The sequence below is a fragment of the Miniopterus natalensis genome, chromosome 20 (genome assembly GCF_054644295.1).
Source record: "Miniopterus natalensis isolate mMinNat1 chromosome 20, mMinNat1.hap1, whole genome shotgun sequence".
NCBI lineage: Eukaryota > Metazoa > Chordata > Mammalia > Chiroptera > Miniopteridae > Miniopterus > Miniopterus natalensis.
Genome location: NC_142100.1, coordinates 13,704,625 through 13,721,817, shown reverse-complemented (window position 1 = coordinate 13,721,817; position 17,193 = coordinate 13,704,625). Strand labels below are relative to the sequence as shown.

General features: G+C 57.2%; 1 protein-coding gene and 1 pseudogene across 2 annotated transcripts; one reads left to right on the top strand and one right to left on the bottom strand.

Moving 5' to 3' along the window:
- Positions 1-2,083: 2,083 nt before the first annotated feature.
- On the top strand, positions 2,084-16,124 carry GGT5 (gamma-glutamyltransferase 5). 2 transcript variants are annotated; one of them, XM_016204298.2, is made up of 12 exons: positions 2,084-2,624; positions 8,132-8,262; positions 8,574-8,669; positions 9,162-9,357; positions 9,955-10,112; positions 10,622-10,768; positions 11,655-11,791; positions 12,150-12,340; positions 12,801-12,907; positions 13,101-13,219; positions 13,353-13,463; positions 15,678-16,124. In XM_016204298.2, the coding sequence occupies exons 1-12, from the start codon at positions 2,452-2,454 to the stop codon at positions 15,822-15,824; spliced, it is 1,713 nt and encodes a 570-aa protein (XP_016059784.2). In that variant the 5' UTR covers positions 2,084-2,451; the 3' UTR covers positions 15,825-16,124. The 2 variants fall into 2 exon arrangements, with proteins under 2 accessions (XP_016059784.2, XP_016059786.2); XM_016204300.2 differs by lacking the exon at positions 8,574-8,669.
- On the bottom strand, positions 4,570-4,740 carry LOC148090793 (U4 spliceosomal RNA; annotated as a pseudogene).
- Positions 16,125-17,193: the final 1,069 nt, after the last annotated feature.

Genomic DNA, 17,193 nt, shown 5'->3' with positions numbered 1-17,193 from the left:
ATCCCGAGGATTGAGGCTTGGACTGGTGGGTCAGGGCTTGGACCAGCAGGTGGCCAGAGAGGGTGGATCTGGGGAGAACATAACACCCTGTCTCCCCCACCATGGACCAGCCTCTTGCTCTCACTCAGGGTCTGCTAACTCTTCCTTTACACACAGTTGTAGCAACTGAAGTGAGGTTCTAGGACAGGCTTGTGGGGGCAGGCAGGAGAGAGGGGGTCACAGCCTGACAGTCAAATAATGCCCGGCCATTGAGCACAAGTGGGGCCTCTGAGGACAGGGATCAGGGGCCAGTGGAGGCCAAGCCTGTCTTCTTCCTGAGGTGGGAACACCTGGTGCTTCCCAAGTGTCCACAGGGAAGCAGGTTTTGTGCCTGCAGAGTCTGAGCCCTGCCTCTGGGATCCCCAGGGATGGGATGGAAGCTAGTCTGGTGGAATGTGCAAGTCACTCCTTGGCCCTCATTTTGGTCCCAGTGGAAGTAGGGATTGGCCATGAAGCTCCCTGGGTCCTGACATGAGGGCAGGGTACAACCCAGTTCCCCAGGCCCTCTGGAACTCAGCAGAGGACTTCTTTGGGGACTGGGGGACTTAGTTTCCCCTCTCTTTCCTTCCCATTGTTTCCTGACCTTCACCGCCTGGCTGGGCCTCCCTGGCTGCACCTCTGGCCAGGCCAGCATGATGTCAGTTCCTTTCCTGGGCACTTGCTCTATGATCCTTGCACCCTGACCTCTGCCTGAGCAGGATGGCTGGGGAGTGGAAGGGGGATGTCCCACCCCTGATCCTGCTAACTCCCCTTCTCCTTCAACCCCCCACTGTCCCTGCCTCCCTGTGAGTGGGCTGGTCCTGACCCAGAAATGCACTGGGTTGAGCAATGTCACTGCTGCGTGGGGGTGGGAAGAGGAGTCCACAGCCCTCCCCACCCCACGAGGCAGTGTGGGAACAGGCCTATGGGAAAGTGTGCCCCAGTGGCCTCGCTAATGCAGGCTGACTGGGGGCCTGGCAAGCTGTGTGGCTGTGCAGGTCTCTTTTTGTGTCTCAGTTTCTCTGCTGTACCTAGAGGTGTCAAGAGACCTGGGAAGGGAGTAGGGAGAAAAGTGCAGGGGCTGTGGGGGAACTGTGTAGATAGGAGTCTAGCCCTCAGCCTTACGCCCTGTGCCCCTGCTGAGCCTGGTCAAGGGGGCACCTCAGTGGGTCCATACTCCTCCAACCACCTCCCACTTGGCTACCCTGAAGCCTGGGCAGGGCAGGGTCCAGGCCAGTGTCCCTAGGCACTGCTAGAGCAGGGATAGCCTGGAGCATAAATAGACAGGAAAGCAGACAGAGAGCCAAGGCGGGGCAGAGATGCAGATGGAAGGGCAGCCTCACTACCCAGAGCCCACAGTGGCCTTTCCTGGAAAGCAGGCCCCAGGAGTGGACACACGCCCTGTCTGCACTCACCACACAGACGTCTTGCAGTCCCACACGTTTGTTGCTCTTGTGTTGGCCTGCCCATGGGGCAGACCCAGAAGCCAAGCACCCTCCTCGTTACCACCCTAATCCCCCTCCTTCCCCACCCCACCCTCCAGCCAGGCTGTGGCTGAGCTGAGACTTGAACCCGGGACCTGAGTGGCATTGCCTTGGCCCCCCTCTGTCTGTCTCTGGCCCCATTCAGCCTCACCTCTGTGCCCCAGGCACCCCCAGTGTCCTGTGGCTCTGGGAGTGCTGAGGGGAGCTGCTGCTGGGCAGTGCCACACCAAAAGTGTGGGACTCCGGGCTCCATCCTGTCCTCCTTGCTTCTCTGAGCCCTCTGTCCGGGCTTTGCTGGGAACCAGGAGGTGGCCGTGGGTGTCCTGGGAGCCCTACTCCCCAGCTTCCTGAGGGCAGCAGGCACCAAGTCCTCAAGCACACATGATGGGGGAGCTGCGGCACCAGTGGGCAGACGGCCGGGCGGTTGCACCATCAAGGATCCTTGGGGCAGGCCGTGGAAATGGCAGGGAGGGAGTTAACTGGCGCGGCTTCCTCCGCTAGAAGGAAATTCCCCATAAACACCCTGCTCCCTGGCCTCATGCCAGGGCCTAGAGCAGGAGCTGGAGACGAAGTTCAGGCAAGTGGCTCACTCTCCTGTGGCAGCCCGCGAGGAGGGCAGCGCTCCTGCCGCCACAAGCCCCCTGTCCATACACCCACCTGTCTGCTTGGGCGCCCACCGTTCGTCTGTAAACCTGTCTGTCCATCTGAAATCCCGCCTCTGTCCAGTTGTCTATCTGGCCATCTTTCTCTTGCTATCCTCCCTCTAGCTGTCCATCCTGTCTGTCAATCCATTTGTCTGTCTCTGGCTGCATCTATCTGTCCAATCCTGTGAGTCCATCTGCAAATTGTCTTGTCCTTTCAACCCCACAGCTATCTGTGCATCTGTCTGCCCACTGACCTGTCTGCCCACCTGCCTCCCCTCTCTCCCCTCCCCTGGGGCTGCAGAGCCATGGCCCAGGGCCGTGGGGCCACTTTCGTCATGGTGCTACTGGGGTTGGGGTTGGCCCTGGCAATCGTCGTTCTCTCTGTGGTCCTCTCTCGCCACCACCCACCCTGCGGCCCCCAGGCCTTTGCTCATGCTGCAGTTGCTGCTGACTCCAAGGTCTGCTCGGACATTGGACGGTGAGTAGGGGGAGGGTGGCAGCTGGCCCTTCCCAGAGATTTTGTGACTGGTGGCAAGCGTGTGGAGAGGGTGCATACGTTGCATGCTGACATGTGGGGACCATGTGGGTTTGGGCTCCAGCAAGGAAGCAGCCTCAGGGCCCTCGCACAGAGCAGGCAGCAGGCATGTGCATGGGATGGAGGAGGGTTTGGGGACAATTACAGGGAGGACTTGGTATGTGAGTCTATTCCTAGTTCCAGGTCTCAGGAGGCTCAGAGAAGGCCCTACCACAATGTCACTGGTCTGATCCCAATGACCAGTGCCGGCCCCTTCAGAGAGGCAGTCCATGCCGGTTCTCCAAGTCTGGGTCTTCTCCCAGGGACCTGGGCGAGGAAGTCTGGGGGCTCGATATATGAGTGTTGCCCTGCTGGGGTGCACTCATTGCTGTCCAGGGCCAGTCTCCCACCCTGACTTGGGGCCTGGAAACCCACAGCTGCTGGCACCATGTCCCCGACAGCCTCCCCTCACTGTGGCAGGGCCTGGAGCTAGGCCAGCAGTGGGAGGAGTGGTTTTTTGATGTTTTGGGGGCCGGGTTCAGGGGGGCCGTGGAGAGGGACCCTATTCCAGGAAGCCAATCCCAGGGGAGGCTTCTGCTGCACACTGGGGGGCAGGACATGTCCAGAAGCTTTCCTCCCCCGCTGACCCCCTCCCTGCTGGTTGGGTTGGCTTCCAGGAATATCTGCCTCATGGGCCATTGTCAGGATCTGGTGTGCTTTGTAAAAGGAAAGGGACTGTCTTGGAGCAAGGGGGAGTGTGGCTGAGCCCCAGCCAAGGCACCACTGGGCAAATGGTGGTCGTTCCCCCTTTGTCCCAGCTTCACCCCTCCTGCATGCTTTCTTCTTCTGTTCCTTTCATTCACCTTTTCATTCATTCCCTCCTCCCTTCGACTGTCTGTCTCTCCCTGTCCTATCCACTTCCTACCTGATCCTCTAAGCTCTTCTCAGGGCTTTCTGTCCCCTCCCCCAGGCTCTTTATAGGATGATAGTGGCTGAGGATGGCAGCTCAGGGACAAGTGGGGAGCAGGCTGCTTGGCCTCCCCAGGAGGATCCCAGGGAATGGGAGAGGAGTGAGCCCCCTCATGCTCATGAGAACATGCAGAGGTGCCACACCCACCTGAACCCATAGTTGCAAAGATGCAAACCCACCCAGGAGCTTCAGGACCCAGATACCACTGATGGGGACACAGCTCCCAAGATATGGGCTGCTGCCACACATCTCCAAGGGCGCCTGAGCTCCACTGTGTCTCCGAGTCTTGTCTGGGGGTCTCCATGACATGCCCTGGGGTACGCGTGAGAGTCTGGGGTTGGGGTCTCTGACCAAGGAACTCCCAGCAACCCTTTCTTAGTGGAAAGAATGGATGTGGTTTCTCCCCAGTGTTTGTGTACTTGTCAAATTGCGCTCTGCTTCCTGTTCTTGTTTTAAAAAGCCAGGAGTGGGAGAGAGCCTGGAGCGGCCCCAGCTGCTGTGGAAGAGGGGGTCACACCCGGCAGCTGCAGGGTCTGGTACAGCCCCCTCTCCCTCCTATCCCCGCTTCCCCACCGCTGTCTCCTCTCCCCAGCAGGGCCTCCCAGGCCCAACCTCCTTCTGCCCTATCAGCACAGGTTTTCCTCTTTGGGGCTGGGCCTTCTGCTGCAGCCAGAGCCCCTAGGGGGTGGTTTTTGTGGGGGGTTTTCTTTTTTTAAATATATCTTTATTGATTTCAGAGAGAGGAAGGGAGAGGGAGAGAGAGAGAGTTGAAACACCCATGATGAGAGAGTCATTGATCGGCTGCCTCCTGCACGCCCCGGACTGGGGATCGAGCCCGCAACCCGGGCATGTGCCCTGACCGGGAATCGAACCTCAATCTCCTGGATCCTAGGTCAGTGCTCAACCGCTGAGCCACGCCCGGCCGGGCTAGGGGGTGGTTCTTAAGTTTTACATAAGTGAGGACCCAGCACCATGCCTCATAGACATGCAAGAGATGCATGGTGACAATGAGGTGTTTTCTCTGGCCTGTCATCTTTTTTATTTTTCAGTTAGCAATAATGGCACCTCAGATAAACCTCACTGGCTACAATACTGTTACTGCGCAAAGCTGGCCTGTCATCTTCCAGAATGATGTCTCAGTGTGTTAGGCTTGTGTGCAAACTGGGTGTCCTGAGGCTCTGAGTGTTTGTCGTGTAGGTGGACGGTGAGCTTCAGGGTTGGTGGTGGCTCCTAGCTTTGTAACACCTGCCTTCTGTGGCCACTCAGAAATGCCTGCCCTCCCACCAGACCCTCAGAGGGAGGATTCAGGGCTCCTCCCCGAATCCAGTGGGATTAGTGGCTCTGCTTGATTTATGAGGAAACGAGGCCTGCACAGAAGGGACCTACCTGGTGTCACAGAGTGAGCAGGCCCACCTGGGACCACCATTCTCTGCTGCCCTGCAGGGGGAGAAACTCTCCAGGGCTGCTGGAGGGGTGGGGCCTTCTTGCAGGCCCCCACCCCATACCCTGAACCCCAATGTCTGCCCGGCTTCCAGGCTTGGCCTGTAAAGGCCAGAGCTTTACTGGTCAAGTGAGTAGTTGTAGAGGAGGCTGGTGGGGGCCCAGAGTGCTCACCCTCTGGGGCTTTGGGGTCTAGGCTGGCACTAGGCTGTGGGGGTTGGATAAGGAGCCGTGTCAGCTGCTCCAGACCCATCCAGGGGTCTGTGTGTTCCATTCTCAGTGCAGAGGAGAGCTGGGGATCTGGACACGTTGCTGCAACTCCTGAGCCTCAGTTTTCCCATTTGTGAAATGGGGCTCATGTCAGCACTTCTCTCATGGGGGGACATGGATCTTGTCTGGCCCATAGGAGGTGTTGCCTTGATGGTAGCTGTTTTCACCACTGACTGTTACGTTGGCTTGGACTGGACATGGGTCTGACCTCAGGACCTGGAGTTAGGGCCCAGAGTCAGAGCAGGAGACTCAAGTGTGGGGAAGGCTCATAGGGAACTAGGGTGTGGCCCACCTTTTCCTCCCCTACAACCCCCCATGACCCTGATGTTTTCTGTACTCCCAGCCAAGTCACCAGGAAATTATTGCATTTCCTCCCCTCTGGGGCTCAAGAAGAAACAGCCTGTGTACCTGGGTACTGTGCACTGCATGTGTGAGCAGATGTGTAGCAGCAGCCTCCTGGCTCCTCAGGGACAGGCATGTTAGAAATGTGTCCCTCCCAGGAGCATGTCCGAGCCTTTCCCTCCCCCTTTCCTTCCCCCACAAGCGTTCATCCCCTAAACTCTAAGGGGGCCCCACAAGACTTGCATCCAGGGAGCAATGGGCAGCGCAGCTTGTCCTGAGCTAATGCCCTGAACCTGTCTCCAAGACCCCCTTTTCTCTGACTTCTCAGTGAGCCAAAGCAGCCCCGGCTAGTCCCTCTCCTGTTGCTTCTTCTGTCTTGGGTCCTTCCTTGTTTCACTGTCCCCACCTTTAATAAACATATTCTCGAAATAAAAATAAAAAAAGAAATGTGGGACTGACTTCTGGTCAAGATGGCAGCGTAGGTAAATGTGATTCTGGCATCCTCCTACAACCACATCAAAGTTACAACTAAACTATAGAACTGCCACCTTTCAGAGCTGCCTGCAATCTAGCTGAATAGAAGTCCTGCAACTAGGGATTTAAAGAAGCTGCACTGAGACTGGTAGGAGGGGTGGAGATGTAAAATGTGCAGGGGATAAAAATTGGAAGGGATATCTAGGCTGCGGAGGTCCCCCCTGAGGAGCAAGGAGTCCCAGCCCCATGCCAGACCCCCAAGCCCAGGGTTCCGGTGCCGGGAAGAGAAGTCCCCATAACTTCTGGCTGCAAAAGCCAGCAGGAATTGTGACTGAGACAGAGGGCTGCTGGAGTCCCAGGCATTCCTCTTAAAGGGCCTGCACACAGACTTACTCGGACTCACTCACTCTTCGCTCCAGCTCTGGGAGAGCAACTTGAAAGGCACTAGGAATATATGGGGGCGATGTGAATTGTCAGACTTCAGGGTGAGGACTGGAGGGGCAGTTTTCTCCCAGACAGAAGCTCTGGCAGAAGCCATTGTTCCTTTGCTGAGTCCTCTCCCCACAGAGCTGGAAGGCTAGAACCATATCTGAGTCTCCTTCAATCTGGCTCAACTATTTGCTCAGCCCTGGTGATTTCCTGAAACATGCCCAGCCCAAATTTCGGGCCCACCCAAGCCCTTTCCAGTAGCTTTTCCATACAAATAGCCTGTCTTAGCTCATGCTGCTGCTGATCGTAAAATCTCTCAAAAAAGCAACATCTGACCTCAGTAAGCTCTGTAATTCTAAGTTGTCCCAGGCCCAGCACTAGTGGCAGCCAGCTCTAGTTTGAAGGTTGGCCTCTCCTAGCCCAGCACAAGTAGAAGCTGTCTGCAGATCACTCTGTAGCTCGTGCCAGGTGGCCCCAGGCAGGTCATAAGCAGTAACTAACCTTAGCCTGCACCTCCTAGGAGGCCCTAGAGCCAGCTCACTTGGTGGATAGCTTCAGACTGCACCAAACCACCTCCATGATTGACACACTCCACAGGCAGAGGCAGTGGGCACCAGAGTCCCACTGATGGGAGTTCTGCTCTGTGGGGTTGGTCCCTGCACAGCAGATCCTCTGCTGTGGTCACTGGCAGTCTTTGCAGCCAGTCGGCTTGGGTATAAATCCCTTCCATTGACAGCTAGTAAGGCTCAACTACAATAGGAAGGTGCACACAGTCCACCTTGGGGGGGGGCACACCTGGAGCACCCAGCTTTGGTGACCACCGTCACCCAGTGGCTGTGCCATTGGGCCCTACAAGACACTTACTACATAAGGGCACTCTGCCAAGACTGGGAGAGGTAGTCACTTTACCTAATACATAGAAACAACACAGGGAGGCAGCCAAAATAAGGAGACAAAGAAACATGTCCCAAGTGAAAACACACATACACACACACACACACCCCAGAACAAAACTCCAGTAAAAGAACTAAACAAGATGAAGACAAGCGACCTGCCAGATGCAGAGCTCAAAACACTGGTTATGAAGATGCTCAATAACCTCAGTGAGAACTTCAACAAAGAAACAGGAAACATAAAAATGTGTTATGCCAGAGACAATGGGGTGTTATAATCATACATTCAAGGGGGAAAATGTGAGCCAAGGATTTTATATCCAGCTAAACTGACACTCACCTACAAAGCCCACAAACTGTTATAAACAGGTAAGAACTTTGAATATTTCCCCCCATGAACACTTCCTGAGGAATCAAAAAAAAAAACAAAACCTTAATACAACCAAAATAACTGGAAAGGCTTTGACATAAGGAATGGGACTGAAAATTAAATATATATTCATATGTAGAATTAAGACTAAAATTGATTGTTTGGTGGCAACAGATGGGCCACCTGCCTGTCACCATTTCCCAGTGATTGCCAGCTGAGCAAGCCCAGGTGGGAAGGTCGGGACAAGGGAACCAGGCCCCTTACTTTGTGCCATGTCTTCTAGAGCCATCCTTCAGCAGCAGGGCTCGCCCGTGGATGCCACCATCTCAGCTCTCATCTGCACCAGTGTTGTGAACCCTCAGAGCATGGGCCTGGGCGGAGGGGTCATCTTCACCATCTACAATGCAACCACAGGTGAGTCCATACAGGACCTCCATGAGGAGGATGGGCTTGTCCACAAGCACTGACAAGGTGCTCGGCCTGAGCCTGTTCCATCCGCCCACGCCCTTTCCTGGATCTTCTTGGTGCTCCCTGCTACCCCCCGCCCCACCCGCTTCACCCTTCATGGCAGGTCCCATCCTGAGTAGAGACCAATGTATGCTACAGAGAGGGAAACCTAGGCCCAGAGCAGGGCCGGGGATGTCAGAGGAGGACCATGGTGTGCGCTGAGGCCGGTCAGCTGCAGGAGTGCCCCTGATCACTTGCATGCCCTGCCCCAACTCCAGGGCAGGTGGAGGTCATCAATGCCAGGGAGACGGTGCCCGCCAGTTATGTCGGGGGTCTGCTGGACCAGTGTGAGCAGGCACAACCACTGGGCACAGGTGAGGCCTCAGGAGGGGCCACTGGGCCTCACCAGAACACCCCCCTCATGGACAGGCTGAGACACCCTGGCACTGGGGGACAGCAGCTGGGGAGCCCCCATGGAGGTCCTGACCTGCTGGGGTTGGGGGTCTATTCCCAGGGGTGGGGGGCAAAGAGCTCTCTAAGTAGGGAGGGGTGATCCAAACAAAGGGACCAGCCCTGGCAAAGGCTGGAGGGTTCAGTGGAGATGGGTCCTGGGGATGGGGGGTCCTGGGACCAGTTTGTGGACTTGGTACAGAGGGCAGTGGCCAGGCACAGGGAGTTTGAGTGCAGAGGGACATAGTCAGGTGTGGGCTCCAGAAAGATCACTGGCTGCCATGGCTGGGGAGCAAGGCTGGTGGAGCCAACTGTGGGGGTGATGGAAAATCCTGGGGCAGGCCTGGAAGTCATAGGACTGAGGGCAGAGTGGGGGCAACATGGGAGCAGGAGCATGACACTGCCACACCCTGCAGGGGCCCAGTGGATAGGGGTGCCTGGGGAGCTCCGTGGCTATGCCGAGGCCCACCGTCGCCACGGCCGCCTGCCCTGGGCACAGCTGTTCCAGCCCACCATCGAGCTGCTCCGTGGGGGCTTCCACATGCCCCCCATCCTCAGTCAGTTCCTGAACCACAGCTTCCTTCGCCCTTCCCTGCATGCCTCCTCCCTGAGGTGAGCACTGCCCAGGGGTGGGGTAGGATGGGGCAGGGGCCCTTCTCAGCTCCTGGGTCCAGGCCAGTCTGCCTGAGCCCACCCAAGCTCCACCTGAGCCCATGGAAGATTGACCCTGTGCAGGTGCTGGGGGGCCTTGCATGGCTAGCACTTTGCTGTCTCAGTTCAGACCTCTGGGCTCCATGTGGCAAAACCTAATGGGAAGGCTCAGGCCAGAGGAGTTTTTGCCCAAGTGACGGGACTCTAAGGGCATGGATTTGGGCTCTGCCACTGCCCTCTGGCTCTCTCCTTCTTCTCACTCTGTCTAGGCTGGCAGGAGGGCTTTGCCCACCATGCCAGCCCACTGACCAGGCCCTGGGTGGACGCAGGCCTGACTGGGGAGCGCATCCTCCCAGGACAGGGTGATGAGTGAGGTGAGAGGTGTCAACCCCACCCAATCCTAGAGAATCTGTCCCCTTGATGTCCACCCCAGCCCCTGAGGACCCCGGACCAGGACCGCTTCCCTGTAGGATCCCAAGGACACTGAGAGAGCCCTTGTAGGAGTGTGGCTGCCCTCTGGGATCTGGCCCCACCCTGAGGTTGTCCCCCATCCCCCAGGCAGCTCTTCTTCAATGGGACAGAACCCCTGAGGCCTCAGGACCCATTCCCCTGGCCTGCGATGGCTGCCACCCTGGAGACCGTGGCCAGGGAAGGCGCAGAGGTCTTCTACACAGGGAGGCTGGGCCAGACACTGCTGGAGGACATTGCCAAGGAAGGTAAGCCACACGAAGTCCCTGCCAGAGAAAGAGCCAGGTTCTGAACACGGGGGCAGGCTCTTCCCCAGGTCCTGAGGAAGTGCCCGCTGCTCCCAAGGTTTAGAGAAGCTGTGTCCTGTCCTGCACAGTGCTGGCCTCAGTGACCCCGCCATCAAGACCCTCAAGGGGCAGGGCCCCCGTGGGTTAGGGCCAACAGAGGGGAGTTATTGGTGGCCATGGTGGGCTCCTGGGCTTGGAGCTGGCCACCCTCACAGTCTCCTAGAGGCCAGCTCGCCTCTCCCACCTTCCCCTCCTTCCCCCAACCTGCCTGCCCCTGGTCCCTGTCCACCTGTCCTCCACCTGGCTCTAGGGCCTAGCCCTGATGCCACTGCCCACAGACTCACCCTCACCCCTCTGGGTCTAGAAGGCTAGGGGACAAGGGAAGCCCCACTGTGAGACCAGGGACCAGTGGCGGTCACTCTCCACCTAGTTCCCCATCTGTACACGGAGCCTTCTCTGTCTCACTTCAGGCAGCCAGCTGACCATGCAGGACCTGGCATCATTCCAGCCCGAAGTGGTGGATGCCCTGGCGATGCCCCTGGGGAACTACATCCTGTACTCGCCCCCACCCCCTGCAGGGGGGGCAATTCTCAGCTTCATCCTCAACGTGCTCAAAGGTGAGGCCCCCAGACCTGCTCGGAGTCCTGAACTGCTGGGAACCTGAACTCCAAGCCCAGCAGTGCCCTTGGGCAGCTGTTGCCTTTTCCAGCTCAGCCTCCTCATCAGCCGAGACAGGGCTGTGGAAAATGGGTCCAGATGGTGTGTTCTAGAGCTGGCTTGGGGTTTTGCTGAAGGGTCTGACGTCATCCACCCACTGAGTCCTCTCCACCAGGTGACTAGTCCCAGAGGAGGGGAGCAGGTAGGCTCCACAGGTGGTGAGCTGTTCATCTAGTGCGTGCAGCCTGTGGGGCCTGGTCTGGCCTATTAAAGCCCGCAGGGCGGTGAGGGGGATCCTGCCAGTGCTCAGGGCTGGCCGGCGCGAGGCTGCCTGTGTTTGTTCCCTGGGGCTGCTGTAACAAATTCCCACAAACCTGGTGGCTTAACACAACACATATTTATTCTCTCATAGTTCTGAAGGCCAGAAGTTCAAAATCTAGGGGTCAGCCAGGCCACGTTTCCTCTGGGGCTTTGGGGCTCTGGAGGAAAACCCGTCCTTTGCTTCTTCCAGTTTCTGGTGCCTGCTAGCATCCCCAGGCTTGTGGCTGCCTCACTCCAGTCTCCACCTCTGTGGTCACATGGCCTCCTCTCTTCTGTGTGTCTGTTTTATAAGGTTACATGTGATTACATTTAGAGCCCACCTGAAAAATCCAGGATAATCTGCTCCTCTCAGTCTCCTGAATTTAATCACACATTTTGCCATATAAGATAATATTCACTCTTTTGCCATATATGGTAGCATTTGCAGGTTCTGGGGATTAAGACATGGACAAATTTTTTCGGGGGGGGTCCAACATTCAATCCACTACCTAGGGTTACCCCCACCTGTGCCCATCCCCTCCACAGGGTTCAACTTTACTGCGGAGTCGGTGGCCAGGCCTGAGGGGAATGTGAACATGTACCATCACCTTGTGGAAACATTCAAGTTTGCTGGAGGGCTGAGGTGGTGGCTGTGGGACCCTCGAAGCCACCCGGAGGTCCAGGTGAGGTGGCCTGGGCAGGCCCAGGGTTCAGCAAGAAGTGAGGGTTGGGCCAGAGGGCACTCCATCTGTGGACCCTGAGAGCCTGGCCGGGTGAGTTAGGAGGGATGTGTGCGTGGTTGGTGCTAGAACAGGACGGCCCAGGGCAGGGAGGCACAGCGGGTGTGGGCATTGGAAGAGGCCTTGGAGTGGTAGTTATGGGAGGGTAGTGGTGGCACCACATTTCAGAGGACCTGGAGGGTGGGCAGGGTAGAGCCTGGGCTCAAGGGAGAACCAACTGGAAAGGGTCCCCCAAAGGGCCCTCTGATCTGTGGGCCCCACCTGGCCCCTCACTTACCCCATCAACTGACCACCCACCCAGAACGCCTCCCAGGACCTGCTGGGAGAGGCTCTGGCCCAGCACATCCGCCAGCAGATCGACGCCCGGGGTGACCACCAGCTCAGCCACTATAACCTGGCCGGGGCCCGGGGCCACAGGATGGGCACAGCCCACGTGTCTGTGCTGGGGGAGGATGGCAGTGCCGTGGCTGCCACCAGCACCATCAACACTCCGTGCGTATACTCAGAGGCAGGCAGGCAGGCCCCACTCCTCTGCCCCCTAGACCTGAGTCACACACACAGCCCCCCCCCCCCCGCCCCTCCTACCTGGTCTCCCTGCCCCCAGCTTCTCCTGGGTTGTCTCCATGGGGCAGCCCCTTGCTTTCCCCATTTTTTCTTCCTCTGTGTCAAAAGGGGGTTCTACACCCTTGATATCACTGGCTGAAAAGGCTGCTGATAGGTGTGGCCCTGAGCCAGGGCCCATGCAGGGGTGGGCCTTACCCAGAACACACCCTGATGGGGCACATGGGTGGACGTTCAGGGGCGGTGCCAGGGAGAAAACAGCAGCTCTGGCATGCTAGAGGGCAGCCACCAAAATGAGGGGCTCATGGAAGGGTGGGGAGTGGGCTTCTATGCCCGCCTGGTGCGGGAGGAGCCCGCAGCCCGAGCCCAGGCTCCGCTTCCCGGTTTGCAGCTTTGGAGCCATGGTGTACTCACCGCGCACAGGCATCCTCCTCAACAATGAACTCTTGGACCTGTGCTGGAGGCGCCAGCCTGGCTCCCGTGTAACCCCTCCACCTGGTGAGTGCGGGGCCCCACTGGGGAGAGGAAGGGAGGGGGGCAGGGTGGGTGCTGCACGGTGGCCCTTGGAGCAGCCACCCAACTCTCCCAGCCACAGTTTGTGAGGTGGCGAATGGAGACAGAGGTGGAGCAGGTCGTCCTGCAGTTGCTGGCTCGGAAGCCAGGCTGCAGGTGACACCCATCTGGTCTCCAGTTCCAGGAGAGCGGCCCCCATCATCCATGGTCCCCTCCATCTTGATCAACAGAGCCCAGGGGTCAAAGCTGGTGATTGGTGGGGCTGGTGGGGAGCTCATCGTCTCTGCTGTGGTCCAGGTGAGTCTGGAGGCTCTTGGCTCGAATGTCCCCTCTCCGGGCAACACAATTGTCCTGCTCTCCTGGGGGCATGAAGGGGTTGGTGGGGGGGCTGGTGGCCCCTCCCTCCCTGCATTCTCCTTTCCTCCCCCAGGTCATCATGAACAAACTGTGGCTTGGCTTTGACCTGGGAGCAGCCATTGCAGCCCCCATCTTACACGTGAACGACAAGGGTCAGGTGGAATATGAGCCCAGTTTCCCCCAGGTGAGGCTGCTATCTGAGCCACCTCTAGGTGGGGACGCCTGAGTGCATGCTGCTCAAAGCCCCGAGTGTCCTGTGCTGGGCACACTCCAGCTCTGGGCGCCATCAGGAGTTGAGAAGCTCAAGACCAGCCTCATGGCCTCCAAGGCAGAGAGCAGGGTGCTGTGCATGCTTCCTTCAGGCCGAGCACCTCAGCACTTTGGTCCCTGTTCTGTCTGCCCATTTCCCTCCAGAAGCTGATTTTCCCGGCTCTGGCCTCTCATGAGTGTCTACTCCCTCATGACGCTCTGTTTCCTCATGTGATTTGTAGCTCTTCCGTGCAAGCTTATTTACAAAAGCATGTGTTATCCCCATGAGAGTCTGCAGAGGGATTAAGGCATTGGGGACTGCGCTGGTGCTGGCTCTTACTAACATTTCTTGGGTCCCCTATGCAAGTAGGTCCCGGAACTGAATTCCACCCCGCCCCAGCAGATGGTCAGCTTTCTCGAATCCTCTCTGGGCTGGCAGATGCCCTTTGCTACGACCTAATTCAAAACACTGGCAGCTTTTCAAGGCTCCAAGCTTCATGTTCAGGGTCAGTTCAACCAGCTGGGGCTTGAGATCCTCAAAGCTGCCCTAGCCAGTTTGGCTCAGCGGTTAGAGTGCCAGCCCACGGACTGAAGGCTCCCTCCCACGTTAGATTCCGGCCAAGGGCATGTACCTAAGTTGCAGGTTCGATTCCCAGCCCCGGTCAGTACTCATGCAGGAGGCAACCAATTGATGTATCTCTCTCACACTGACATTTCTCTCTCTCTCCCTTCCACTCTCTCTGAAAAGTAATGAGAAAAATATCCTTGGGTGAAGATAAAAAAAAAAAAAAAAGATCCTTAAAGCTGTCTTTACTGTTATGAGCCTCTCATGACCTTAGATTTCTCTAATAACCAGTGAGAGGCCTTGAGCCCAAGACGGTGTGTCATCCCAGAGAACCTTGGTCTGTGGATCTGGTGACTAAAGACATCAGCCCATCAAGCTCAAACTCTCAGAGTCTGAGCCTTCCCTTCCTGTTTAGGGTTCTCTCCATGGAATTACATCAAGTGCTGCCTCAGGGCTCATCCTCTTAGGCCTTTCTCCTTGACCTTAACTGAATGTCCCTACTCTGTGAACACAATTCTCTGAGGACTTTGGACTCTGAGGATTCAGAGATGACAGCTTGGAATCCAGCAACCCAAGATCCTCAGCTCCGTCAAAGTGTTAAGAGTGTTGGTCTTGCAGGTCTAGGGCCTTCCATGGAGAAATTCTTAGATTCTGGGTGGAGACCATGAGTCTCCAAGGGCTTCACACAAAGTCCCAGGGACTGAGGCCAAGAGAGTTTGTGTTCCTCAGGGCCTTGGAGTTTGGCCAGTAGGTCATAAGGAACAGAGTTTCTGAGGACTGTAGGCCCTGCTGTGGCCTTGGCCGTGAGGATCTTGACCTTCAAATCTAAGGACATTGGGAAATTAATGTGTGAGGCAGAGGAACTGTGAAGCACTCTGGAGACCTCACCCTTCCAATGGCTCAGGGTCACATGGCCTAACCAGGTGACCTCAGATCGGAGGCCCTGATCCTGGGGACTGTAGAGCACAAGGGTCTTTGTACTTAGAGGTCTGGAATCTAGGGTCCTGGTCAGCTAAGGTCCTTGGACACTTGGTCTAAAATGATAACTGGAAATGTGGGGCTCGAGTAGCACAGATTCCTACACTCAGTATTTGCTGCACCCCTTCACAGACCAGCAAATATTTGGGGACCATAACCTTGAAGCAAGGTACTCAGTGTCTTAGAAACCAGCATCTGGGTCCCTGATGCCCTCAAATTCCACAGACTCAACATCTCAGGCCTGAGCATTTCAGGTCCAGTGCTCCAAGCAACTTTACTCTCGGGGTCAATGTTCTTGGACTTGTGGGCAAACTGTAGAGCAAACCATGCCTGAAGCTTTGTGTTTGAGGCCCCTGGTGTCCAGGTTCAGGACAGAAATGAGCTTGCATCTTGAGTGCCTTCTGACCTGGGTGATGTCCTCCCCACATGTTTCTTTAGGACCTTTTGGGTGGGAAGTGTAGACTCCATACCCTGCAGAGGAGGCTCTGCCCAGTGCCTCCTGCCCCCGCCCCCCTCAGTTGAGGATCTGAGGTTCCTGCCTGGGCCTTGCCCCTACGGAGGCAGATCTAAGCTGCCCTCACCTCTGAGCCGGCCTTCTCTCTTCAGGAGGTGCAGAAGGGCCTTGCGCACCGGGGCCAGAACCAGACGAGCAGGCCCTTTTTCCTGAACGTGGTGCAGGCTGTGTTCCAGGACGGAGCCTGTGTGTATGCCGCAGCCGACCAGAGGAAGCATGGGGAGGCCGCAGGCTACTGAGGAGGCTGCTCCTGCGAGCTGGGAGCAGACCCGACGTCAGTGTGTGGCCCAGGCTGGCCATGGCTGTGACTGTGTTCCAGCAGGATCTGGACCCCTTGGCTGGGGAGTCAGCCAGGGGTTGCAAGAAGCGGGGACAGCATGGCAGATGGGGGCTGTGCCCACCCTCTGAGCTTCTGATGGCTCTGGCCCTTCTAGCCTTCTCCAGGCCTCTCACCCAGGACTGTGGCCCATCCTCTCCCTCTGACCCCACTCCCCATCAGTATATCCTCTGGTTTAAGATTAAAGAGGAGGCTGACCACAGTCTCATTCGGGATTGAGGTGGGGGGGACCCCAGAAAGCATACACACTGGTTCCTATAGTTCTTTGCAAGTGCACCATTACAGAAGTGGGGAAACCGAGGCCCAGACGCAGTTGGGCCCATCCAGGCCACCCCTGGACTCTTGTTGGAGCTCTGAAATGTGGCTTCTTGGGGCCACTTGTTGTGGGAAAGGCGGAGGTATGGCCTCAGGGCCCTTGGCCAAGGCTTGTCTCTGGATCCTGTCTTCTGTGCCAGGAGAATGTTGGATGTGATAAGACCTAAGGCCCCAGCCCAGCCCCTGCCCCAACAGCCCATGTTCTCACCCTTGGCACTCCTGACATTTGGGGCAACGTGTTCTTTGTTGTGGGGGTTGTCCCCACAGAGTAGGGTGTTGGGCAGCACCCCTGGCCTCTACCCGCTGGATGCAGCCCCTCCCCCCAACAACCAGTCACCAAATCACCCCTGATTGAGAACCGCTGCTTTGGACTGATGATCCCCAAGCACCATGAATAGCTTTGCCAGCTGCTGGGTGGGCCATCCTTGCTGGGGGGCCTTGCTGGACTGACCTGGGGGGTCCTGCCCCTCACTGGTTCCTGAGAGCATCGGGTTTCCCTTTTCACCCCAGAGGTGTGCCTCCCCCGGCAGGGCCCGGGAGCAGCTTCACCACTGAGCCACTGCCTCCCACTCCGCCCTGGAGCTGGGCCAAGCCGAATGAGTTCCTTCTGACCTGGGTGATGTATTAGTTTTCTGTGGCTGCTGAGACAAAAATACCACAAACTGAGTGCCTCAGAACAACAGAAATCTATTTTGTCCCAGGCTGGGAGTCTGAATTCAGTATCACTGGGCAGAAATTGAGCTGTGGGCAGGGCCACGTTCCCCTCCGGGGATCAGGACATGGACATATTCGTGGGCTGTTATGTAGGTGCCCACACATGGGGAGAGGGGTCAGCTACATAACAAGCCCCTGATCTGGGCTTGACTAGGAGGGTAGAGGGGGTGCTCTGACAGACTCCAGGAGGAAGGTCTGGGGACCACGGTCACACTGTGAGATGCACTCAGGCAGCCTCAAGG

Coding starts and splice junctions, on each gene's coding strand:
- GGT5 (XM_016204298.2), top strand. CDS start 2,452: ATGGCCCAGGGCCGTGGGGCCACTTTCGTCATGGTGCTACTGGGGTTG. Junction 10,769..11,654: donor CATCCTCAACGTGCTCAAAG/GTGAGGCCCCCA, acceptor TCCCCTCCACAG/GGTTCAACTTTACTGCGGAG. Junction 12,341..12,800: donor ACCAGCACCATCAACACTCC/GTGCGTATACTC, acceptor CCCGGTTTGCAG/CTTTGGAGCCATGGTGTACT.